The following is a 27,760-nucleotide window of genomic DNA, read 5'->3' on the forward strand; positions in this document are numbered from 1 at the left end:
AGGGGGAGCGGCAGGCAGAGGGAGAGGGAGAAGTAGGTTCCCTGCTGAGCGGGGAGCCCAATGCAGGGCTCGATCCCAGGACCCTGAGATCATGACCTGAGCAGAAGGCAGACGCTCAACTGACTGAACCACCCAGGCGCCACTATTTATGTTTTAATAGGATTACTCTGGACGCTGTGTTTAAAACAGAGTGTAGAGGCCAAGGACAGACACAGAAACCTGTTGGGAGGCTTTTGAAATAAATCAGATGAGAGACAAGGTGGTGACTTGGATTCACACTGGGTATGATCAGATTCTAGATCTATTTTGAAGATAGTAGGCTCCTGAGGAGGAATCAAGGACGATGCCAAAGTAAGAGTACTGAGTAGGTATCAGTGGAGATGGGGAAGCTGTGCAGAAAGATTCAGTTTACTTCTGGTCACGCTGGGCTTGAGACGTCTATCAAATATCCACGTGGAGACAGTAAGAAGGCAGGTGCTCTAAGGATCGGAGCTCAGGAGAGAGGTGTAGGCTGGAAGCGTAAATTTGGGAACTGTGGGCATAGAAATTGTATTTAAAGCTAAGACTGGTAGAGAGCACCAGGAGAAGGAGTATAGAGAATGCTAAGGACTAAGCCAGGGGGCACGCCAACATTAAGAAAAAGACCTGTAGGGGCGCCTGGGTGGCACAGCGGTTGAGCATCTGCCTTCGGCTCAGGGCGTGATCCCGGCGTTATGGGATCGAGCCCCACATCAGGCTCCTCCGTTATGAGCCTGCTTCTTCCTCTCCCACTCCCCCTGCTTGTGTTCCCTCTCTAGCTGGCTGTCTCTATCTCTGTCGAATAAATAAATAAAATCTTTAAAAAAAAAAAAAAGAAAAAGACCTGTAAAGAAGACCGAGCATGAGTACTAGCGAGCTAGGAGGAAACCCGAGTGAGTGTGGGGTCCTGGGAAACAAGACAGGAAAGTGCGTCAAGGAAGACGTAACCAACTGTGTCAAATGCTACTGATAGGCCAAGTAAGTGGAGAAGACTACCTACCTGTTGGAATTAACCTTGTAAGGGTCATTAGTGACCTTGACAGAAGCAGTTTTAGTGGAATGCTCCGAAGGAAATGCCAAATGGAGGGACTTTACAAGAGAAAGGGAGAAGAGGAATTGAAGATAATGGAGTACGGATGATTGTGTCAAGGAGTTTTGCTCGCAGAGGGGAATGAAGAAATGGAATAGTGGTGAAAAAGTGGAATTGAGAGGAGGATTTTTTAAGGTTCGTTCAGGGCGTATTTTTTTGTGTTGATGAGGAGCAATCCAGAAACTGATGATGGAGGGAAGAACTTCAGAAGTGACTGGCCCCGAGCGAGGCAGGGAGGAGGAGATCTTGCGCACAGAAGCAGGTAATGGCCCATGGGGGAAGGCAGGTCTGGAGGTGCAGGTGGCGGCAGAGAGGCGTGCAGTGCAGGGGGCGGGGGGATCTGTAGAAATTCTCGGATTGCTTCAATTTTCTCGGTTGAAGAAAATTATACTTCCGGCCCTCTCATAAGCAACACTAAACAGCAACAACTACCGGCCTGGTGAGAATCTGCAATATACCCCGTGGTGCTTTCTTCTCCTAAAGATGCTCATCTGTTTTTACACAGAACGAGGTTCGGGAAACCTGAGCGTCTGTTAATAGTTCAACACACACAAAGTTCATCAATAAGAATGTGTGAGCCAGGAAAGAGCGAAGAGTCCATCATTTCTGTGTACGCCCTGAGAGAAGGCTCATTTATACAATGACGGGTCACCTACTTCAGTCTTGGATTACAGGACATTGACCATTAAGAGTTTTTCCTCTAACAAGGAGGTATATTCTGACATCTCACATGTAAAAATGAAAGGCACCTTTCACAACAGGAGCCTCTGACTTTCCTTATGGGAGAAAGACTGTTTTGAAGGGTACTTACCGACGGTGGCCACAGGAGGCTGGGAAGGGTACTGAGAACTTGTTGTGGCAGGATACTGGCCACCAGGTGGGAAAGGACAGCCTGGGTAACCACTGAAAAAAGAACAAAACCCGTTCGGTGTTAAGATGACTCAATGCTAGAGTATCTTTAAGAACCCCGTTCAGAAAGTTAAGCTTGACCTGTTGTTTTATCAGTTAATGGATTTTTAGAGCCACAGGTGTCTATTCAAGCCAAGTTCTAGAAGCAGTTCCATTAATGACACTGGAGTCACTCTTAAGTAAATGGTTAAAATACTCTTGCTTGGCTCTCTGTGTATTTGACGGTTGTCTTCACAGGGAGCAAAACAACTAGCGTATTTCTAAAGGCAGTTGAACAGTATCAGAACTGGAAGCAACCACAATTTGTGAGAGAACTTTCCCGTTCTGGTTAACGAGCATATCAGGAAATTATATTATTCAATTTTTACCTATGGTTCATTGATACCCTTTGAGGATATCTGATCTGAAAAATTTCCTCTTTAAATAGTTTTAAAATTTTTCTTCTCTATGGATAGTTTGTCTCACTCATGTATTCATATCAGAGTCAGGTCAGGAGGAACTCTCCTTCAAAGTCTTCTCCTCCAATCTGTTATCCAACATTGTTTTATAAACATCATTAACAATATCCCGGACAAATGGTCATCTTTATTGAACATTATCATTTTGATAGAACTTCCACCTAATGGTTCTAGATTTGCTTTCTGGAAAACCACTTGAATAGTAGAAGACTTCTAACATCAGTCATCTTTGGGTGAAATCTTTTAAATTCTCTCAACCATTCTTCACAGGACCTGATTTTCAGGTCTAATCACTTTCCTCTGAACGCTCACTAGTTTGGCAGCGTTTCCCTTACAATGGAGAAGAAAAGTAAAACAAGATGATCACCAGCTACCTGTTAGTTGGACAATAAATCTTGATTAGTTGTCAGATCTAGGACACTGGCAGTTCTGACCAATCTGCCTTCTACAAGTCCATTAAAATTACTGATGAAACCCAGCCAGTTCAGAGCCTTGGAGCAAAAGCTCTCGGTCTGGAGTCAGTAATCCGTTTCTAGTGTAGTGGCTCAAAGATCCTACTGTTTGGACTATCAGCTCACACTTTATCACTCGTCCCCAACAAAAACTTCTGTAGAGCTTGTTGAAGAGTCGATGTAATCACAATACTCTCTCATCTATCGGTACAGAAGCCAAATCAAAGAGAACAGCAGGTGTTTCTGTTCCTAGAGGACACATGCCAAAGGCTACTGAACGCTGCTCTTGTCTCTGGTCTCTAATAACCCTGCTACCATGGTGCCAGGAAACACTGCCGATCTCACCGAAATTTCTGAGTCTACGGTTTTGAGAACTGGGATCAACGTGCTCTTTTTTCTGGGGTTTCTCCCACTTTGCATACCCTTTTAAAGACAATCTGAGACCATACCGCTGAATTTTTCAGTAACCTGGTATAAATCTTTTCTAGGCCTACAGACATTAACTTCCAAGAACTCCCTTGTCTCTTAGTCTGCTCAATTTCCTCTTCATAGTTATTCTCTATGTTCAGGGTTAATAATTTTTCTTGAGTAAAGAACTGAGTGATAGTATCTTCTATCTTCGTATATAATTAAACAATTTGTTCTACGTAGTGCATCCTTTTCACACTGCTAAAGAGTCCTTTTAAAACTACATATTTAAAAAGAATTTTCCAATACCCTTATGTTCTTTTTTCTTTATGTACTCCTTCAAATTTTACTCATTATTATATTGAAGGCACTGTTTCGAAGTGCTCGAAGTAGGAGCTAAGATATGAATCCATTCCTTCCTCAATATGCTATCAAAACAGGGCAAGACCCTATAAACAATCCTGAGAGGATCAAGGAAATAAGACATGCTAAGTAAAAACTCAGCAGATGTAGAATGGAAAATCACTACCAGCTAGAGGAGATCAGGGAAGGTTCTGGGAGATCTGTAATATCCATGAAGTTGCACCTTTATTTTAATTCCTTTACTCCTAACTCCATATTCTTCAACCACATTACAGTGTTTCCTTATTCTTCCTGGAACTTTTGGGGGCTTTCACACTTTGCTTACATAAAATGAGTGGGCTGGACTTGAGAACTGGAAAGTATCCCCTCAGTCATAGAATGTTATAACTCTTTGCTGCTCCCTTCACCTCTAAACACCGAATTTCCTTCCTCAAGGTCCTCCTCGTAAACCTGTTCTTTCATTTATAAGCTATCGCTGAGCTCTCACCTCCACAGCAGATGTGACCTCCCCTCTGAAGTTCTATTTATCACAGCACTTAACCATTGTCTGTCTTTTCTGATACCAGGAACTGGTTCCTAATATCTTACCACAGGCGTGCTAGTACACAGACCCAAACTAGAACCACCATTCTTGACATACCTTTTAGTTTCCTTGTGCACATGCTGCAGGTGCTAAATTAAACTTTCAAAAGATCTTAAGATTTGGAAGAGAACTTAGAGATCATCTAGTCCAACTTTCTAGAGCAAGAATAAAGACTCTCATATTCACTGTTTAAGATAAAGATTCTTCTTGAGTCACTGATTTATTAATTCTCCTTTAGGACAAAGGGAGAAGAGAAAGAGGTTCTGAAGCTCTTCTGCCAAAACCTTTCATACACGGAAAGATACAGAGAGCGATTTGAATACAGTTACTAACCTTAACAACTCGTTGGTCTACTACTTATATTTTGACATTAAAAGTTACATTTCAAAGGAAAAAAACATCAAATTTTTGAAAAACAGCTGTCTCAAAAAGGAACTTCTTACAAATAACCTGACAAAAGACACTCTGATGGTTACCTAAGATTTAGAGTTTTGTTTTTTCAGCTTCATTTTTATCTACGAGTTTCTTTGAAATGGCTTTATTATTCCGAAGTCCATTTCCTTACTGTACTTCTAACAACTATTTCCTTAGGTCCAAAGTTCCTTCTTACTACTGACTATTAATTGTAAAGGCTTATAATTTCAAGGCTTCAGACAAGAAGATTCTTTTTTTTTTTTTTTAAAGATTTTATTTATTTATTCGACAGAGACAGAGACAGCCAGCGAGAGAGGGAACACAAGCAGGGGGAGTGGGAGAGGAAGAAGCAGGCTCCCAGCGGAGGAGCCTGATGTGGGGCTCGATCCCAAAACGCCGGGATCACGCCCTGAGCCGAAGGCAGATGCTTAACAACTGTGCCACCCAGGTGCCCCAGACAAGAAGACTCTGTTTCTAGAACTTAATCAGAAAAATAAGCACCTCAAGAAATCTAAAACTTACAGCCTGTTTATATATTACAACCATAGGAATCTTTCTTTATTGTCCCTCACAGATATTCATCTAGTCTCTGCTTATCTCTCTAATATGACAGAATGCTTACTACCTTGTCAAGCATGTCTCTGAAATTAAGAAAGATCCAGAAATAAGACCACTAAATTTAAATTATAGGATCCTGCATATTATACATGTACTTACATCAGGTGTTCAGGAAATCTGTCTACATTTATCCGTGAGAGTTATATGAAGCTAAAAACAGTTTAAAAAATTTCTCGTTAATAGTTAAAGTAGCCAGAAATCTCATCTGGACACCGGTATATGCCATCTTGCATTTTAAGTCAACCCAAAGACCACCCTTTGTAAAGTAGTCTTTGATTACCACTGAAACTACACAACTGAAACATGGGTTAATCATTATTTCTCATTGATTTTCTAATGTGTCTTACTCATAGACTGATCTCACGATTAATCTAACCTACCTAGGTTATGTTATCATTAAATGGTTAAAATAAGAGGTTGGTAGTATATGTAGTCTATGAACTAAATGAATAAATAAGACAAGACTGACCCCATCATGTGAACCATTAATCCATTCCCTCAATTTACAAAAAAGTTAAGTCTTTTTTAAAACGGTATTAAAATATAGGGGCGCCTGGGTGGCTCAGTAAGTTAAGCGTCCGACTCTTGATTTTGGCTCAGGTCTCGGCCTCAGGGTTGAGATCGAGCCCCATATCAGGCTCCATGCTGGGCGTGAAGTCTGCTTAAGATTCTCTTTCCGTCTCCAGGAAAAAAAAAGGGTATTAAATTATTTTTTCTCCTTGGTTAAATTCATTATAGTTAGTATTCCATTAACCTTTCAGCTATCTACACTAAATATATAAAGTTCTTAAAAGGGAAGCAGAGCAAGCAAGGATTTCAAAGTCCAAAACCAACCAAGATCATTGTCATTATCTCACTCCTTCCTTCTCTGAAAACAAAATGAAGTTACATGTCTCTAGAATGGAAAAAACTCCTTTGGAATTATATACATACCATAAAATTTCACCAATAAACCAAGTCTTACCTTCCATTAAACTGCAACTACGTTTACTTTAATGCTCTGGTTAGCATCCATTATTTCCAATCTAGATCTAACAGAATTTCTTTTTTTTTTTTTAATGATTTTTTTATTATATTATGTTAGTCACCATACAGTACATCCCCGGTTTCCGATGTAAGGCTCGATGATTCATTAGTTGCGTATAACACCCAGTGCACCATGCAATACGTGCCCTCCTTACTACCCATCACCAGCCTATCCCATTCCCCCACCCCCTCCCCTCTGAGGCCCTCAGTTTGTTTCTCATAGTCCATAGTCTCTCATGTTTCATTCCCCCTTCTGATTACCCCCCTTTCTTTATCCCTTTCTTCCCCTACTGATCATCCTAGTTCTTATGTTCCATAGATGAGAGAAATCATATGATAGTTGTCTTTCTCTGCTTGACTTATTTCACTTAGCATTATAGATCTAACAGAATTTCTAATACAATTATTCAAAAGATTTTTCATTACCTGGGATTGGGAGGATATCCAGATGGATATGCAGAGATTCCACTTGGCATGCCTGGGATATAGGAAGCTAAAAATAATTTTTAACATTTTAAAATATTGTGCATAGTCCTGGATATACAGGCTATCAAATAAGACATAGATCACTGTCAAACCACTGCAAAATTTCATACAGGTAAAGAATCCAAATCTCAGCACCAAAACAAAACAAACACTCCACCCATATTAGTTCTTTAATGCAAGCAGTATCTTCAAATCACAAATTCTCAAAGCATTAACTATGAGGCATGACAATACACATGACAATCCCAACAGGGAATCACTGGCAAACAGGTCAACCTGGTCAGCTCTCCACGCTCTCAAAGAATCTGTAACCTGACCCAGCAGCTGGTTCCACTGGAATTTAGAGGAAGGTAATTCTGCCCTCCTCTGGCCCAAGGTCAGCTTCTAGAAAGTGCCCTCTTTGTTATATCTAAGAAACCTTTTGATATTTCTTGTTGACCAAATGTGGACCAGTTTGCACAGGTGGTTTTGTTGGCTTGATTGAGGACTTTAAAAGACTTCAAATTACTATGAGAAGTCCTTTACAAAATTTATATTCAGGTAGACAGGGTTAAAGCAAGACAAAAGCTCAGAAATACTAGGGAAACAAGGTTCAAATCTAGCAAGCNNGAGCGGTTTATATATTTTTTAGAACACTAAAGACACAGAACTGGTCAGCGGCGCCAGGAGGCTAAGCAACGTAGAGAAAGAAAATTTTGACTTTAACTGGAAATGACTTGTCTGAGAATCAGTTTATCCTCCGTGAAATTTTTCTCACTGAATACAATGATGAATTAGCTCTTAATCCAATCAATAAATATTCTAGTGCCTTCTATGTAACCAGCACCAGGAATCTGATTAAAAAAAGAAAGAATTCCTGGCTTCGAGTTGCTCATGGTCTAGTGGAGGAGATGAGGAATAATAATACAGAGTGCGCCGTGTGATGACAGGAGAAGTGCACGGTCATACATACACACGGAACCATAAAGGAGGCAGCTAATCTAAACCTAAGACGTGGGGGAAAATAAAAGTGACCTAGCAGAGGAGTGGTACAGAAAGGCCTGGAAGGCAAGAGAGGTGGAGCCGTCAAGAAATGAACTTTCAAAGCACAAATATAAGTGGGTGGGAGCAGTCTACGCTGGGCTCTGACCAAGGGGCTCAGAAATCTTTCCCAGAGGTGCTGAGCACACATCTCTGAGTATCAGTGTTCAGTCTTCCTGTTAGGATGAACTATAGATGTTATAAGTAAATTTTTTCTTAAGTATAAGAAGCTAGGATGATGTTCAATGCTATTTTAGGAAGGGGAAAAAACCTCCCGAAATGTCTCAACTGCTGGATTCCAGAAGACATTTTTTTCTTCCTGGGCAAAGCACAGTTGTCTATAAGAACATCAAAACAGGGGCGCCTGGGTGGCTCAGTTGTTAAGCGTCTGCCTTCGGCTCAGGGCGTGATCCCAGCGTTCTGGGATCAAGCCCCACATCAGGCTCCTCCGCTAGGAGCCTGCTTCTTCCTCTCCCACTCCCCCTGCTTGTGTTCCCTCTCTCGCTGGCTGTCTCTATCTCTGTCAAATAAATAAATAAAATCTTTAAAAAAAAAAAAAAAAGAACATCAAAACACCAGGCTACTATTAAGTGTCAGCAACACACATGGTCAATTACTAACCCCCCGTGCTAGTTTTTCTCTGTACACATAAACTAGCACTTCATGGTTATGAGCAGTCATAGTCATGCACCAAATTTTCATAATCAGAAGCAATTTTCCTTTTCTAAGGTTCTGAAAAGCTACTAACTAATTCCACCAAAGCCTTCAAATTTTAATTCTTAGAAACAACAAATGCTATTTGGATCCAAGACTATCAAGGAAGAAGAAAATGAGGTAATTTTAGAGCCAGAATAAAATGGGATACAGATTACCCCTAACACATAGGATTAAATAAGAATGAACATGAAGTGCTTAGCTTACTGTTAGTTGTCAAAAAATGAGGTTTGGCCATTACATCTTTTAATGTGACTCTTAGCTAGCTCAACGTCATCCTAAAATAGCAGATCAAAAAGTATTCTGAATAATGATAAAAATAACAATAGAAGTATATAATTCTGAACTAGAAGATAATCCTCATATAAGTTACATCCAGATTTCTGGGCTATTCCTTGGTGTGTGTGGAAGGGAATGGAATTCAGACTTTTATCTCTTTATAGTCATACCTACTAATAATCAGTATCTTTTAAATGTATAAAAAGTATTACAACTGGAACTGAAGGATAATAAATTGGCCCCTTGTAGTAATTTACTTAAATCAGCTATAGATTGTTTAATGTGATATACAGTGAGTGCAAAACTGAACTGCAAAAATGATCTCGTTACTGTGGCCTCTTTCTGGAATGCTGCACTTCCAGTGTCAATATAAAACTGGAAGAAACTTAAAATGGAAAAAAAAAGTTGCTTAGGAGACTGCCCAAACTTCTGAAAAGGTTACTTCAGTGGTCACTGGCTACGTTATTGGAGCAAACATGAATGGCAAACTAGGAAATATTTGGTATTTCAAACTTAAAAGAGCAAGGTTGTCTAATCTCAAGTCCTAGGGTCAACAGAATTTATTAAGACGAAAACAAATTTCTGGTCCAAAAGAATCACTAGAACTTTTAGTAAAAGAGCTACTAATTCCTAAAACCAAACTTACTCTGTGAAGGCAGGGAAGGAAAAGGAAGTGGGTTCAGAAAGTTCTTTCTGTTAAATTCCCATTCAGCTTGTGAGTCAGTGCTCCTCAGGACAGGACAGATCAAAGAGAGGGTAACTCCCAGTGTAAGAAAAATGAAAGCTCACATAATCTAACTTAAGTTTTGCTTAATTATAATCTTGAACAAACTTGTTAAAAAAAAACACCACAGCTCAAAACACAATGAAATCAATACAGGTTTAGTAAAGTCAAAACAAGTAAGTACAACCAATTCTCAATTATTCAAGGTGATTTGAAAGTATTAACAGGAATTACTGGAAAAAAAAGAAAGAATAGAGATAACGTACACCAACCAGGGGAGAGCACTGACTTCATGCTCTCACCCTCTCCACACCAGGTAAAATCATGAATTGGCTGTACTCAAGAGAAGAAAGCCGAGAGCTAGATGTTCGGTTGTGTAACAGCCAGAATAGCAGAACGTCAATGAGCTAGTTGACTCTCATCGATTCTTATCTACAGCACTGATCGGGCAGTTGCAAAGAAAAGCAGGCTACCTTTCGAGTTTTGTTTCCAAACTGATGATAGGCTATTCCATGGCATGTATAATTAAAAATTTAAAAAAAATTCTAGCTCTATTCCAGCATTCTCTCTCTTCCATTTTAGAATCGAGCACACCCATAGTTAGATTTCTACCCACAAAGGAAAGCCCAAATGCCAGTCTTTGGTGGGACTCTGTACATGCAGATGTGTGGCCTCAGAATACCTCCGAAAAATCCACTAACTGGGTAAGCTAAAAAGCGAAGGCATGAAAAACGATTTTTTTTCTAGGTTTTGTGTTTTGTTTATGAGTTTAAAAATCAGACTTAATTATACTTACTATTTGGTGGCCCTGTTGCCTGGTATGGTGGATAAGATGCTGAAATAGTAGGACGAGAGAAGACTGGAGGTTCATCTCCAAACACCACGATCATGACCTGAATAAGCCCCAATAAGTCAGACTGGGGCTAAAAACAGAAAACAAATTAAGTCAGCTACAGATTTTTTTTTTTTTTTAAGGTTTTATTTATTTGTCCGAGAGAGAGAGAGAGAAAGAATGCACACAACAGGGACAGGGAGAAGTAGGTTCCCCACTGAGCAGGGAGCCTGATTCAGAAATCGATCCCAGGGGCGCCTGGGTGGCTCAGTCGTTAAACGTCTGCCTTCGGCTCAGGGCGTGATCCCGGCGTTATGGGATCAAGCCCCACATCAGGCTCCTCTGCTTTGAGCCTGCCTCTTCCTCTCCCACTCCCCCTATTTGTGTTCCCTCTCTCGCTGGCTGTCTCTGTCAAATAAATAAAATCTTAAAAAAAAAAAAAAAAGAAATCGATCCCAGGATCGAGATCATGACCTGAGCCGAAGGCAGACGCTTAACTGCCTGAGCCACCCAGGCGCCCCAAGACTGAGAGTTTTCTATGAAAGTTCAACCTCCCCCTTCTATAACAGAGAGATGTTACTGACAATCAGCTGTTCAGGCAGGGACCACATATTCCAGCCATTCTTGCAACTAGTTTTTATCAACGGACCGTAAGCAGAAGTGATTTAACTTTCAAGCCAAGGTGGGTAAGAAGGGGGTTAACTCCTTCACCACTTCTAGATGCTTGTCTTCCGTGATGCAGACACTCCGCCAGTCTGGGAGATGGTGGCACCACAAACCGGGAAGAGCCTCGGTCCCAAGCACCAAGTAGAGGAAAGCTGCTTGCCATGAGGGACACCCCCAGGGGACTTTTTTTTTTAAACAGATTTTATTTACTTGCCCTAGAGAGAGAGAGTGCACAAGCAGGGGGAGCAGCAGGCGGAGGGAGAGAAGCAGGCTCCCCTCAGGGCAGGGAGCCCGATGCAGGGCTCAATCCCAGGACCCTGAGATTATGACCTGAGCCAAAGGCAGATGCTTCACCGACGGAGCTGCCAGGCACCCTCCCCCCCCCGCAGTAGACTATTACATGGGCAAGAAACTTCTATAGCGTTAAGCCTCTTAGCACTTTGGAGTTTCTGTTTTGAAGCAGCTAGTGATTACTAGTCAGAGCTAACTAATGTATTCATCTAGTATACTTCAGACATTATACCAGATAATCATTGCTTTTAATACCCTAATCTTGTTCAAAAGTCTAAAATGACTCCCAACTGTCTACTGAAGGACAAAGTCCCTAGCTAACACTCAGGGTCCTTCATGGTATAGCCCCGAATACCATACTAAAGTTAGCCACCGTTGTGTCTTTTCTGTAAGATCTGGGAAATCTGTCATACATACAGAAATGTCTGACCTATGTAACTTTAACGAGTTAAGAAATTAAGAAAACACCTGGAAGCCAGTGCCCACGTTAAGAAATAGAAGACTGACAATAACTTAGAAGCTCCAAACTGCATCCCCCCATTTCCTCATGACATAAACCACTTCTCTGATTGAGTGGATAATCATTCTTTGGCTTAACTGTAAACATACTACCTTATGATGTCCTGAGCTGTCTGTTTAATGTGGCTTTTTTGGGAACTTCATATGAATTTAATCAAACTGTACATTCTACTGAGATTTGCTGCTTTTGTTCCATGTTTGAAAGATATATTCCTGTTAAAGAGTACAGCTATATTTAACTCATTTTCATGTATGGTGTTCCACCCAATAAATATACTATAACTTCTTTGTTTTCCTGTTAATAGCTAGGTTGTATCGTCTTCGGCAGTGTATGCCGCCATCGACATTCTTGCTGTATTTCCGAGCACATATGGGCAAGGGTTATTCTTGGGCAGTAGTCCTCAACTGGAGGTGATATATTTGCCTCCCAGGGGATACTGAGGAATGCCAAGAGACATTTTTGGTTGTCACAACTGGGTGTTTTGCTACTGGCATCTTGTGGGTAAAGGCCAGAGATTCTACATCCTACAATAGACAGGATAGCCCTCCCACAATAAAAAAATTACCCGATCCACAAAGTCAATAGTGCTGAGCTATATACCTAGGTGTGAACTGCCAGGTCATAGGGCATGTGCTCACAACTTTACTAACTAAGCCCAACTGGTTCCCAAAGTAGCTGGTGTCAAAGAGTTCTTTTTTTCCACCGCCTCAGTAACCCACATTGTCAACTGGTAGCACAAATTTGATGGGTATTCAGTGGTATCTCACTGTGGTTTTAATTTACATTTCCCTCACTACTAGCAGGGTTAAACATCTTTCCAGATGTTTATTGGCCACTAGACTTTCTCTTTTGTGAAGCCCTTACTTGCTCAAGAGTTTTATCTATTTTTCTACTTCTATGGTTTCTTTTATGATTCCCAAGTTATTTTAATATCCTGGATATTATTCTGAGAGTATTAAGTATTACAAATATATTCTTCCAGTTTGTGGTTAGTCTTTTCATACTTTTTAATGTCTTTAATAAATAGAAGTTCTCAATTTGTACAAATTCAAGGGAAAATTTATTACTTTTCCTTTCTAGTAAATACTTTTTGTTTAAAACAAAACAAAACAAAACAAACACCACCCAAAAAACCTAACCTATTCCAAGATCACAGAGGCAATCTTCCATATTGTTTTTTTTTTCCTTTTGCCTTTTACAGTCTACCTGAAATTTTTGTGTGTTATATGAATAGGAATCCAACTGTCCCAGCTCCATTCCTGAAAAGTTCATCTTATCCCCAAATGATCTGCTATAATACCACTGGTCACATAGCAAGTGTTTATATACAGTGGATCTTTTTATGGGTTTTTTTTTTTTTTTTTTAAGATTTTATTTATATGAGAGCAAGCGAGGAGTGCACAAGAGGAGGGGGAGAAGCAGACTCCCCATTAAGCCTGATGTGGGGCTTGATCCCAAGACCCTGAGATCATGACTTGAGCCAAAGTCAGACATTTACCCGACTGAACCACCCAGGCGCTCCTCTGGGTTATTATATTCCATCTATCCATTTGAATATTTCTGTGACAGTTCTGTACTATCTTAATTACTAGTTTTATAATACATTTTGACAGGTGTAGGGCAAGTCCCTTCTACCCTATTCTTCTTGGAGAGGGCCTTAGCTATGCTCAACCTTTTGCATTTCCATATAAATTTTAGATTCAGCTTATCAAATTCAGAAAGTTAAACAAATATAAAAAGAAACAAAAATTGTTAGGACAAAAATCAATTTGTAAAAAACTATGAATAAGGTTCTAAGTCTTCTTTAATGTCTTTCAATAAAATTTAGAATTTTTTCCATAATGGACTTATACATCTTTTGTAAGGTTTATTCATAAATCAATAGCACTGAAAAATATATTCATTTACCAGTTCATTATTCTCTACTCTGCTAAGTCCAATCTGCTATTAAACCGGGCTACTGAGTTCTTAATTTCTATTATTCTATTTTCCAGTTCTAAGATTTCCACTTGGTTCCTTTTTAATACAATTCTCCATCTTGAACATACTAATCACAATCATTTTCAAGTCTGGGTCTGATAACTGGTTATCTGGGGGTTGTGGTGTCCTGTTTCTACTGTCTTTTTTTCCACCTTTGTCCTCTTTTTTGATGTACTTGGTAATTTTAAACTGTATGCTGGACACTGAAAAATTAGAGAGGCTCTATACACTCCAGGAAGGATTCACCCTATTCTCTGGCAGGCAGATACTGTGAGAATCACCTTAATACAATCAAGACTGAGCTGATTCAAGGCTCCTGGGGTGTGTTCCTCCAGTGGCATCATCTAAGAGTCCAGGATGTTTACTTATACCCCTCCCTCCTTGATAAGGTTCTGAGCTCCTACTATCTCCTCAACCTGGGGCCCCAGAGAACTTGGCTGGGTTTTTCAGATGCTTCTGCGTAGATTTTGGTTTGTTAAAAGATTTTATTTATTTACTTGCCAGAGAGTGAGTGAGTGAGCACAAGCAGGGGGAGCCGGCAGGCAGGGGGAGAAGGAGGCTCCCTGCTGAGCAAGGAGCCTGTTGAGGGACTCGATCCCAGGACTCTGGGATCATGACCCGAGCCTAAGGCAGGCGCTTAACTGACTAAGCCACCTAGGGATCCCTCTGCTTAGTTTTTTAACACTGTCTTTGAAGCTTAGAATTCAGCTTATCCCTTGAGGGAGAGACTCAGGTTATCTGGTTTGCTACTTGATAGGAATGCTGAATAATGAGATTTGAACAGTTTCACAAATACATGCCACCAATACACTACTTTTTAAAATGCATTTCCCATTATGTGAATCCCATCTATTCTTAAAGGTTCAACTCAAGCAAATAAAATAGTGACTATGTGTATTCTGTAAAGTACCAAGCTCTATACAAATATATTTCTTTTGGAGAAACTTTTCCAATTATCCAGCTCAGTGATTAGGATCTTAGGTGAACTTATCTATCTTCCTGGGAATCCTCTTTGAGTATTAAATGCCAGAGAGCAAAATATATAAAATGCAATGAATTCACACAACACTCTTAATACTTACGTGTTTCCATTCATGTAGATAAGGAAGATATATCTTCCCATTTGCATCAACATGCTTTCCTGTTTTAATAGTCATTGAACTAGTAGGCTTAACGAAACAGATAGGGGGATTATACGGGTATGTGTCCAGCAGCCACAGGCATATTGGAATATTATATGTATTACCTGAAAGAGAAAGAGAAACTTCAGTTACTCTATTTTTATTATTTTTTAATAATGGCTTAGTAGGTAAGCAAGAGAGCTACAACTAAAAAACACTTAAAAGAAAAATAACAAATATTTTATGTTTCAAAGTTCTGTTTAAGATGTTTCTCAAATTTTCAGTTTTTAAAACTATCAGCAGCATTAAGGAGCTAATTGATCACTACTCTGCCAGTGTCTGCTTGCTGCTGTAAAAACATTCTTTACATCTTACGTCTCAATCCATTCTTCGCAACTTGACTCTTGTCATTTCGGTTCATAAGGTCACTGGGAAGGGATATAAAAGGGAGACTACAGAGCTCGGTGTCCTATCAGAACGTGATGTAAGCTGCACCTGAAACTGCCCTGCCAAAAACTATAAGACCTAATCCAGCTGCCACACAGGTGCTGACTGGTGGCCACGGCTTGACCAGTCGTATGGCATTTTCAGTGGTGGTTACGCAGAATCAACGTTATTTCTTTTTCTTTGCTTTAGGTAATAGAATCTTTCTCAGTTGAGGAATTTGACTAAATATAGTCCAACTGCACAGTGTTTCAAAGGATTCAATAGTTAACATACTGAACATAAAGCCATCTCCTTCTCTAAGCTCAAAGCCCAATGTCCCAGCAATCATCTGAATCACCTAATGTATTCAGATACATTTCCTCCCCTTAGAAACAGTTTCACTCCATACGAAGTATATACACCTAAACTGCACTTGAAGGGAATCAGCTGTGGGACTCTGGATTTACTTTTTACCCAAAATTTCATCTATAATGGAAACAAAACAAAACAAACACAACTCCAATAGTATATAACTGAACACATAAAACGTTAAGTGTATTTCCATCACACAGAATACTTTGTTTTATGAAAATAAAGAATTCTACGGAATTACTTAGGCTTAGGACCTATGCCGTGTAAGCAACGGTGAGGGAAGAGAAAAGGTTTAGTTTAGTCAACATCTATCTACAATAAATGTCTTTAATTATGAGATAGTTTCCTGCCTCCCTCTTCCCACCATATAACTGTTTCTCCCATCCAAGTTTATTTCCTGGGGCAAAGTCAATAATCCTGAATTTTACTCAGGCCACCCTAAATTCATCAGAGCTGCTTTATACCACTGATGCTCATTTTCACGCTCTGCCTAGAACGCCCATTCTCATGGGACTGGTTGACTCACCCTTTAATACCAAATTCAAACGTCCTTTCCTCCACGATCTTCCTACGTGGTCTTATTCTCCTCTGTAATCTCACAGCATCTTTATATTTTATCATTCTACAGCAGTGACAGGAAACCGTAACTAACTATCCCCTCTGTTTTACCTATTCGTGTAAGTTCTTCCAGACAAGGTACATCCTTTATTCACTTTTTTTTTTTAAGATTTTATTTATGCACTTATTTGACAGAGCACAATCAGGGAGAGTGGCAGGCAGAAGGAGAGGGAGATGCAGGCTCCCTGCCGAGCAGAGAGCCCGAAGTGGGACTCCATCTCACGACCTCAGGATCGTGACCCGAGCCAAAGGCAGACTCCCAAATGGGCCACCCAGGCACCCCCTTTAGTCACCTTTGTATCCATAGCCCCAGTCCCTATGCCTCATGCACAGCAAGTACTATACAAAATCAACGGGTGTATTACAGAGACACAGGTCTTAGGTAGTCACAAAGAATAATTAAGAAACAGAATTGTCCAAAAAGAGAACAGTCATTCATCAAGCTGAATGCTCCCTTATCACTGTAAGTATTCCAGCACAGGATGGCCGACTGGGTAAAAGAAAACATAATTATCTACCATCAGCATTATCACTGACATTACTACTATAATAAAAAAAATTTTTTTTTAAAGTAGCTATTATTTATTTGTCAGAGAGACAGCACAAGCAGGGGGGCGGCAGGCAAAGGGAGAAACAGACTCCCTGTTGAGCAAGGAGCCCGACGTGGGACTCGATCCCAGGACCCTGGGATCATGACCTGAGCCAAAGGCAGACACTTCAGTGACTGAGCCACCCAGGCGTCCCATAATAGCTACTTTTGGTATCTGTTTATTACATACCAAGCTCTGTGCTAAGTCCTTTACGTTATCACAACGAATACTTTAAGTCAGTTCTATCATGCAATTGTTCTAGGTGTCCATTGTCACAAAACTGACAGACTACAGAGAACTGAACCCTTACTTTGCCCTGACTTTAAAGCCTCTACCTTAGCCATTATACGATACAGCTCCCCATTGCTGGAAATGTCTGGATGGGGTGGGAGGCTGAATTACAAGGCGCTGAAAATCCCTCTCTAGGGGTGCCCAGCTGGCTTGGCGGGTAGACTGTGAGACTCTTACTCTTGGGGTTGGGTTGTGAGTTCAAGCCCCACGTTGGGTGTAGAGACTACTTAAAAATAAAACATTAAAAAAAAAAAAATTCCTTTCTAGTTCTAAGATTCCCTGACTCTCTGAAACGTCAAACTCTTCCAGTGCGCGAGGCACTTATTTGTTGGTATGTCTCAGTAAAGAAGGGGGAAAAAAAGCTGAAAATATTAGGTGCTGCTGCCAGAAGTTCAATAAGTTCAAACCTCTACCTCATCATTAAAGTCAGGAGGAAGGTTTACTTATGACTCTCTGGCAACCTACTAGGTGCATCACAATGCATCTGTATTGGAAACGTAAATTACATAAGACGTTTACCTTTATAAGGCACAGGAATTGTTCCAGTGAGGTTCATTAGTTCCCTGGAACTGCCATCATTAAAAACTGAAAAGAAAGAATAATGATTCGATCATGAGCATTTTCACAGATACTCCCATATGAATTATTCTTCCAGAAACACTGGTTAAAACTCATTACTACCCTTGAAAGGAGCTAACTTGTTAATGTCGCATCCATTTTGTCCCATAACAAAATATCCTTTGTTGATTCACTCAATGGGATCGGCTTTTAAATGAGAAAGATGCTTTGAATTACCTGGAAAAATGAATGTGAGCGCTACAGTTCCAGCAAACATACGCTCTTGGTCCCCAACTAATACGATTATAAAGTTACTTAAAAATCACTATCAGCTGATACCACACTAAATGTTAATCCAGTATCATTAAACTTTAGATTGCCCAGATTTTACTGCTACTCAACATCATTCTCAATCCCAAAGTATCAAACCACAGTATTAAAAAGTTTTCAGTCAAATACAGACATCTTTCAATACAAGTATTTCTCATATCATGTCAGTTTTTCTATCTGTAATTGATTATAACGAGGCTACATGATTTATATCAGATGGACTGCTATGATTTGTAAAAATGATATGGAATTAACACTGTATCGCATAGAAAAGCTGTCCTGTGCAAGGTAAGAACACAGAACTATACCGCTGACCTCTATTCTCTTACTTGGCATTGACAATTACCGTCTCTGCTATAATTTATTCTAACTTTGTGCTTTTTAAAAAAAAATCACCTTATTTAAATTTAGGGTTTTAATTATTCTATAAGCATGGTGATAATGGTTTAGACTTGGTCCAGCCACATAAATCTTATAAAATTTATTCAGTGATGGAGTCTTTGTCAGTTTGAAGATTTCATTTATTAATTTATTTTGAGGGGGGGAGAGGGCGCGCATGCACTCGTTGAGTGAGGGGAGGGGTGAAGGGAGAGGAAGAGAGAAACTTAAGCAGACTGCACTGAGCATGGAGCCCAAACTGGGCTCGATCGCATAATCCATGAGATCACGACTGAGCTAAAACCAAAAGTCTGACACTTAACCGACTGAGCCACCCAGGCACCCCTCTTTGTCAGTTTAGATAAAAATATTTATTCTTTTAGCATGCAGTAAAAACTATACACTTACAGTAAAGTTCTAGCCCCAGTCACTTTTTTTTCCCTCTCTGAAGTCATTTTTAAATTAACTCTAATTCTGGTAATATGAGATTTTCCCCAGATCTAAATACCACAGCATGTGGACAGGAAGGAGAATCGTGCCCTAGGTTTGGGAGAGAAATTCTGGTTCATGCTTGTGTTGTTCAGAAAATACAGGACTCCTTGTCCCTCTGTTAACTCTCATCTCTTGTCACCAAGCTTCTAAGGTTTTCAAAGCCCTAAGAGTGAGTGGAGTTTAGAATGACAGTCTCACCTACAAAACTTAGCTCGTAGCCCTCTGTGCCAAGAGCCTCATAATGGACAGGAGGCAGCAGGGGTTCTCCCTTGGCCCTGACACATTAGGGGTTTACAAGGACACAGAGTTGGAAAGATGACATTAGGATTGGTGGGGACAAAAAGACCTTTAAAAAAAAAAAGAAAAAAAAAAGGAACAACTCTAAGGGCACCTGGGCGGCACAATTAAAGAGTCTTCCTCTTGGTTTCGGCTCAGGTCGTGTCTCAGGGTCATGAGATCAAGCCCCACGTCAGGTTTTAGCGTGGAGTCTGCTTGAGTTTTTCTCTCCATCTCCCTCTGCCACCCCCCACCCTGCGCGCGCTGGCTCTCTCGCGCGCACTAAAATAAAAATATAAATCTTAAAACAAAAAGAACAAATCCAGGTACTGTCATTTCTTACTTAACTCTGTTTTATTTCATCTCAACAGAAAGTAGACACACACTATACCTACCTACTCTATAGAATTAAGGACCATACTAAAAAAAATGAAAGAGATATTCCAGAATATTATTTTGCAAAATGTGTTCCTGAGAATATAAAGAGATGCTCTGGGGAGAAAAACAAAAAAAGTTCAGTAGTTAATTAACTTTAGGATATACTGTATAGTAGATTCTCTTCTCTCCCCTCTTGGTGAGGCATAATATACCAGCATATTAAAGGTTCTGAGAAATTTTGCTATAAAGAAACCCATTTAATTTTGTTTAATTTATAATTGTTCAAACATATCCCCTCATCCCAAGAAACATTCTTCATAACTATGGATAAAATTTGGGGAAATGATACACTAAATTATTTTTAAGATCCCCTCTAGGTCTAAATTTGCATAGTTCTTTTATTTTTCTAAAACTTAAAATAACTAAACAAATCTGTTAGTACTAGATTGTGTCATTTCCTATCCCCCCAACACTTTTATTAGGTGGAGGTTCAGTCCTACAAAGGAAAAACCAACAAACTTAGAGGAAAATGGGAAACCTACAATAATTAACAAAAAGAGTAAACTCAAAGAACAGTAATTGATATTTTTATTACATAAACTCACCATATGAATCCAATACAGGTTTGAGATCTTTGTATAAAGTAATAACATTGACAGTTTCACGTACAGTTAGGTCTCTGTATTTGTACTGAAAAGCAAAATCACACAGGAATTTAGTTTTAAAACCAATGCACATACTTTACTGCTAGGCTTATTTTCTTAAAATCTTATTTTCTTAATAGCACTCTTCTTAAAAGTATAATGGTTCTTGCTAATCATTAACATTAATTAAAGCCTGAAAGAACCTTGATAGCTTTCTCTCCCGCTACCTATTCAAATCCTTTACTCACCTCCATTTGAGCTCTTCTTTCCAACTGGAAAGACCCGTCCACCAAATCAAATCTTAGTTTTTTTTCAAAGACCTAAGCTTTCATCTCTTTCCCCCTTCTTAATGAATCCTTTTCCAGACTTCCTTTTAGCTCGTTGTGATCTCTCCCTTTCCTCCAAACTCCAGGATTTATTGCCAATACTATTTTGCAATTTATCATTTATTATATTGTATTTTCACACCCCCACCTTGCACTGCTCCACTCCAGGAAAATGAGGAACCTGGCTTACACATTCTTGGCACATGAGGCGCTCAGGAGACGGACCCCTGTCTTATCACAGTACATCAAAGCTCACCAGTTAATAAGCTCCATCCATGTACACAAAGCTTTCAATCAGCTTTTAGTGCTTCTCTCTCAAAAAGAAGCAATCGGTATTCCAAAAGACTCCAAGAAGCAGGACAGAGACCAAAAGAAACAGAAAAGAGGAATTAAGAAATTACAGAAAAAATTCAAGGAGCAGAAGAAAACTTCAAAAAGAATTAGCATTAATACCTTCAAGGAAGAAATGATGTTATACTCATGAAACAAGAACACTCAGAGAAGAAAGGACTCCTGGACATAAAAATGTGATAGCTGGGAAACAAGCATTCAACGGGGGGATTAGAATATATAGTCAAATCTCACAGAGACTAGTGCAGAAAGACAAAGTGGTAGACAAGAAAGGGAAAAATACAAGAAAAATCAGGGAATAAATTGAGAAGGTCTACTGAAAGGCCTCTCTTCAGCATTTCTTGCCTTCTTTTGACCGGAAGTACTGGTTTTTCCCTGCTATGGGATGCGTACTATTAGCGCACAAACCTGTTCTCACTTCTCTCCCATCTTACTCACACACACGTATTCCTGACCTCCTTTCCCCTCCAGCTACAACCACACTTCTCACAGTTCTTCTTTATAGCAACTCTTGTAAGGAACTCCCTACATTTGCTGTCTGAGATTGCTCTTTTCCTATTCTCTCTTTTTAGAGCTTTTTACTAGGAACATTTCAAACATTTCCAAACGTAGGCAGAATAGTACAATGAGTGCCCTATATCCTATACCCAGCTTCGACGATAATCAACTCGCAGCCAATCATAATCCATAACCTCACTCACCTTTCCCTCCTCCTGCATTATTCTGCAGCAAACTGTAACATCATAGCCTATTGCCCATGAATATCTGTGTATATCTTTAAAAGATAAAAACTTAGAAAACCCCCACAATACTATTATCATACTAAACCAACCCATTTCCTTAATATTATCGAGTATGCATTGCACGTCATATTTTGTTTGAACAGAGATCCAAATAAAGTCCACACATTGCCACTTGTTTCAACATCGTTTGGGTCTCTTTCAATCCACAGATTCTCTCCCATCCCTCTTTCTCGATAATAGCTTTACTGAGATAATAATTCATATACCATATAATTCACACATTAAAAGTGAATTTAAAGTTCAATGGTTTTCAGTACTGAGCTGTGCAACCACAATTTTAGAACATTTTCGTCACCCCCAAAAGAAATTTGTACCCATTAGCAACCATTCCTTTATAAACCCCCCATTTACCTTTCTATCAATTTGCCTATTTTAGACATTTCATATAAATGGAAGCATATAACACGTGGTCATTTATGACGAACTTCTTTCACTTCGTGTGTTTCTAAGCTACATCCATGTTGCACTTTACTCCTTTCCGTTGCTGACGAATATTCCATTACAGGGATATAGGACATTTTGTCTATTCATCATCAGTGGGCCCATTTCTATTTCTGCCCCTTGGAATTTGTTGAAGAAACTGGCTGATTTGTCCTACAGAGATCCTCATGCTTTGGATTTTGCTAACTGCATCCCCTTGTAGTTTAGTATACATGTTCCTATGTTCTTCACATTCCCTGTGAATTACTAACTGGATCTAAGAGTTATGATCTTTTTCATGATTTTTTCTAAATTTTACTTGTTTGCCACGTCTTCTTCCCCCGACCCCAGCAAGACCATTTCACAGATGATGGTGTTTTTCTACCACGTAGCATATATTATCTGGGTTTCTCTCTGTGATGTTTGCAACCACTGAGGCTCAACGTCTACACCTATTCTCTTCAAACCCACTCCAATCAAGCTTTAGCACTTTCAACGAAATTGACTGTCAAGGTCACCAGTAACTGTCGCATGGCTATATGCAAGGGCCAATTCTCAGTCTTCATCTTTCTTAACCTATCAGCAGCATTTAATCAAGTGGAGTCCTTCTTCGTAAGACACGTTCTTCACTTGATGTTGAGGACACCACTGCTGGCTTTCCTCCTCTCTGTGTCTTTGCTGGTTCTTTCCTTTTCCCTAACCTCTAAATATTACTGAACCCTATGGCTCAGTCCTTGGTCCTCTTCTTTATCTAAACTCACTCCTTTGGTGATCTCTCATGGCTTTAAATACCATTTATGTGACGTTAACTCCCAGGTTAAAAACAATTCCAGTCTGAACCTCTTTTCTAAACTTCAGACACGTATAACCCACGGCCAGTTGGCTAATCTTCACTTGGATACCTCATGAATGTCAAATGTGACACGATCAAAACTGAACTGCTTATTTTCCCCCAAATCTACTCTTCCTACCTTCTTCCATATCTACATCCAGCTGCTCAGGATAAAAACCTTGACATTATCCTTGACGCCCCTCTTCTTCACATCTACAGTGAACCTGTGAGAAAATCGTATTAACTCTACCTATAAAAATAACAAGAATCTGGGGCGCCTGGGTGGCACAGCGGTTAAGGCGCCTGCCTTCGGCTCAGGGCGTGATCCCGGCGTTCCGGGATCGAGTCCCACATCAGGCTCCTCTGCTATGAGCCTGCTTCTTCCTCTCCCACTCCCCCTGCTTGTGTTCCCTCTCTCGCTGGCTGTCTCTATCTCTGTCAAATAAATAAATAAAATCTTTAAAAAAAAAAAAAAAAAAATAACAAGAATCTGATCACTTCTCACAGCTTCTGTGGCTCTAAGTCACTGTCACCTCTCACCTAGGTTACTGCAACAGCCTTACAGGGGACTCTGCCTCCACGCCGAACCTCTGCAGTCTGGTCTCAACACAGCAGCCGGAGCAATACTGTTAGAAGTTAAAACAGATGGATGGCTTCCCATCCATATTCCAAGTACCTGCCAAAATCCTTACAAAGGCCTTCAAGACCCTCCAAAATCTACTACTTTTCTTTCCACCACCCTCCCCCTTGCTCATGCTTCTCCAGCCACCTGAGCCCCCTTCGTTGTTCCTTTATCATGCATGACAAGCTTCTGTCTCAAGGCTTCTGCACTTATTTGCCTTCTTCCTGGAATGTTCTTACTCCAGATTGCTCCAATTTGCTTCCTCATTTCTTTCAGGTCTCTGCTCAAATAGACCTTCTCAGAAAGGCGTTCCTTTACTATTTCGTAAAATTGCAATCCATCCCATCTCCCTGCCCTGTGTGTTCTCTATTACCCTTTGCTGCTTTACTTTTCTCCAAAGCATTTACCACCTTTAGCATAATGTAGTTACTGAGTTTTTATGGTCTTCTATGATAATTTAAATTCCGGAAGAGTATTCTGACTGTTCACTATTGTATCCTGAGAACTTAAAACAGTGTGAGGTGCACAGCAATTGTCAATGAGTCAGTTCTCCTCTACCTCCTGAGTAGTGACTCCACCTCTAGGAATGCTGTAAGGATGCAGGTAGCTGCCTTCCTGAAAAATCGACAGCATAAAGTTCTGTGTAAAACAAGATGGACTAGCAGTAAAACTGTATCTCTGTTCATTGCTAAAATGATGACAGAGAAGAGCATTAACAAAAGTTAAACTAGGAGCCAAGATAATACTCAAAGGTAAAAATTATCTCCAATAATATATAAAAAGATCATATAATGTTGTATGTTAATTATACCTCAAAATAAACAGACACTAAGTCAAAACAGATGGCCTGGGGCGCCTGGGTGGTGCAGTCGTTAAGCGTCTGCCTTCGGCTCAGGGCGTGATCCCAGCGTTCTGGGATCGAGCCCCACATCAGGCTCCTCCGCTGGGAGCCTGCTTCTTCCTCTCCTGCTCCCCCTGCCTGTGTTTCCTCTCTCGCTGGCTGTCTCTGTCAAATAAATAGATAAAATATTTAAAAAAAAAACAAAACAGGTGGCCATAATGGGTGTGGAGTTCTCACAATCAGATAAGGAGTAAAGGACCATCACCCTCGCAATGTGGCTAGGGTCCTGGCTAACAATTCCTACATCACACCAAACTCAATTGAAAGGCTAACACCGGAAGCTAGGTCTCTACCAGAAAGAAGAAACTCCATGAGCTGCGTTTATTATCCTACTTTCTATTCCTACCTATCTGTTCATAGGCTAGACAGAAAAGATGCTGATACTCAGAACCCACATTATCACCTGCAGGAGACTCAAGTTTTTCAGATATTGGGCTGAGAACCAAAAGTTAAGTAGAATGTCCTCTCCCACCTCTTCTTTATGTCCTTTTTTTTGTTCTTAGGGGAAAAGAGGTTGCGGGGGGGGGGAGGCAGTGGAGATATAAAAAAATCTTCTAAAGATGTTCTGCGTCTGTCTTTGAAGGCAGGTTCCTCCTCTTAAGTTTAGGAAACTTAATCATGGTTTTTAAAATTCAAAACCGTTATTTGAATATTCTTGTCCTTACACAGAAAGACTAAGGAATAAACCTTAATACTAATGCTATCAATTTAAACATCAAAAATGGCATGGAACAGATACTTGTCAGTTACATCATATGTAAAACAATGTACTGTTTTATAAGGTGATATATAAATGTTTCAACATGGACCTGGGCCACAATCTACTAGGGCTCCCCCAAACTTCCTCTACAATCAAGAATAACTATCAAAAGAAAGTTAAGAAGCCTAGAAGATATTAGACAATCAAGAGAAACTTTATTTTGAAAACTGTCAATTCCTCTTTAGAAGTTATTTGCTCTCCAACCAAAGACTAGAGGCACGATTTTACTGGGGGAGAGGAGAACTGCATATTTTTCAAAGAAGTAAGTTTATACACAAGTGTGTGTTTTGTTAATAATGATAATTGCTTAAACTACTGCGATTCCTACCATTCTTGCTTTGACAAAAGTATCCAAAGCTAACCCACTGAACTGGAGACGATTCAACTCTCCGCTGCTTCACATCATCTTATTCCTAATTGGTAAACTGAAAAAAGAAGAAAAATCCCCACTATCACTCCGTTCACTCTCTTATCAGGTGCCACATTTAAAGAAATGATCAAAATAATTCATGGCTTTAAAATGTAAAATGCCTATTTACTTTTTAAGAATTAAAAAAAATACACTGGTCTTCAACTGTGAAGATTAAAAATTAGGTTCAAAGCAAACAAGTTCTCGTAAGAAGCACAGAATTAAAAGTGGTTATTCTTAGAAAATCAAAGTCCCTGAAATTGTCATGGAATTCTATTCATTCTATCGAGGTAGTGAGGAACTGGTATTTAGGCTTCTCTGAACGTTTTTACTTATAATTGAACCATTCAACCAACTGTTACCGACCTCCGCGGGTCGGGTACTGACTGAGCTGTGTTGAGGAACAGAAAACTGAAAAGGACACAATCTCAGGAGGCCGGGACGGAAGGGCGAAGACGGACGGATCCTTACACTGGGACAGCAGTGGAGGACTATCTCAGATGAAGAATTAAGTCCAACCCCCTCTCTGTGTTTATAAAAACTAGGACGAAAACTACACTGCCCCACAGACTGTTTCAAACTCTAGCCGCAGAGAGGAGGGCAGGCGGCAGGTGGCAGGCGGCCTCGGCTCCGCGCCTTTGTTGACCGTCGCCGCCCCCCCATCTTCCCCGGCCGCGGAGCAGGGACTCCGGCACAAGGCGACAAGCATCTCGGGGCTGGGGCCGCAAAGGCGACTGAGGACTGCACTGGGCCTCCGGCCGGCGGAGACGCGCTGGGCTGAGTCCGGCCAGGCCCCGCCGGGCGCCAAGGGGAGTGGTGGGCGCGCGCCGGGTGGCCAGCGCGCCGAGGACTCACCTTGGACACCATTTTCTTGAGCTGGCTCTCCGACACCGCCATGGCGGCCGCCTTGCGACTCCCGTCCCCGCAGGCAGAGGGTCAGCCGCTCCGGGGCCGCCCAGGCCGCCCCACACAATCACACACCTAGTAGCCAGCCCCCCACCCCCCCGCCTCTAACAACAGGAAGTCGGCCACCAGGCCAGCGCTTCCGCTTCCTTTACGTCACTTCCGGGGTAAGCGACTGAGGCTGGGAGTGGTGTGGGTTCCGACCCACCTGGTGGGTTGTTCTCCGCGGGCCTGTCGGGTCCCAGTAATCAGGACAAGCCTGTCGCGAGGGTCGAAACCCTGCTGTGGGGTAAGATCAGCAGGTGTTTCACGGTTGCCTTCGACTAAGGGAGCAGGTGCAGGGAGGGGAAGTAGGAAGGTTTTGCGAGTGAGCTTTAACGACCGATTCCTCCTCGTGTGGGCTGGGAGTCAGGAAACTGTTATGCTGCTAACTTGCCCTTGTGATAATAGTAGGCAAGTGCACTTGTAGCTGGGGCTTGTTTTTCCCAACTCTGAGATGAGAGGCTTGCGTTAGATGATGCCTAGGGCCTCTCTGATTATCAAGTTTTGTTTTTGTTTTTTAAGCATAAAAGTTTTTCGTGCTACATCCCCAAGGGCAACGTGCAGAGCCCTGGTTTAACAGGAATCCAGGCGGTGATTTCTTCTCTGGGAAACCATTCCGCTAAGTCAGAACTCTCTTCCTAGCCGTAGATCATAATACACGCTGCATTCTACCTTGCATTCCACCTGCATGCTAGCCTGCCCACTGTCAAAAGTCCAAATCTATGAGGGCAGGCTCATCTTCAGATCCTCATCCTTGTACAGGACAAGAGTAGGGGCTTGATCTTAATTGAATTTCTACTACCCAGAGTTCTTCATGGTCATATGAGTCATTATTGCACTCACCACCAGTTTTATAAGCACAGTGTCATTCAAGGTATTGTAAAGCTTGGGTTCGATGATATGAAGTATGTTCACTTGGATGACGTTAGCTTAGTGCTAATGAGGAACAGGTGGTGGTATTTTCTAAATTGGCATCTCAGTGAGGTCACAAACACAGGGCCTAATTGAAACCATGTGGAAGTATCTTAAATTATTGCCAACACACAGGCACAGGCTATCCCAATAG

The 27,760-nt window shown here is 40.7% G+C and overlaps 1 protein-coding gene across 3 annotated transcripts in view; it reads right to left on the bottom strand.

Moving 5' to 3' along the window:
* The window catches only part of TSG101 (tumor susceptibility 101), a 41,999-nt gene that overhangs the window by 12,936 nt on the left and 1,303 nt on the right, over positions 1-27,760 (bottom strand). The window contains exons 1-8 of one of the 3 annotated variants that reach the window (XM_040638884.1): positions 26,605-26,786; positions 24,491-24,685; positions 20,287-20,371; positions 17,789-17,854; positions 14,934-15,097; positions 10,359-10,485; positions 6,766-6,832; positions 1,920-2,011 (exon numbers count right to left, since the gene is read on the bottom strand). In XM_040638884.1, coding sequence (XP_040494818.1) covers positions 1,920-2,011; positions 6,766-6,832; positions 10,359-10,485; positions 14,934-15,097; positions 17,789-17,854; positions 20,287-20,371; positions 24,491-24,685; positions 26,605-26,646 — 838 coding nt within the window. In that variant the 5' untranslated portion in view covers positions 26,647-26,786. Of the gene's footprint in view, positions 1-1,919; positions 2,012-6,765; positions 6,833-10,358; positions 10,486-14,933; positions 15,098-17,788; positions 17,855-20,286; positions 20,372-24,490; positions 24,686-26,604; positions 26,787-27,760 lie in introns of those variants that run through there. The other 2 variants (XM_040638885.1, XM_040638886.1) reach the window with 2 other exon arrangements.

This window comes from Ursus maritimus, unplaced genomic scaffold (assembly GCF_017311325.1).
Source record: "Ursus maritimus isolate PB19 unplaced genomic scaffold, ASM1731132v1 scaffold_23, whole genome shotgun sequence".
In the NCBI taxonomy this organism is placed as follows: Eukaryota; Metazoa; Chordata; class Mammalia; order Carnivora; family Ursidae; genus Ursus; species Ursus maritimus.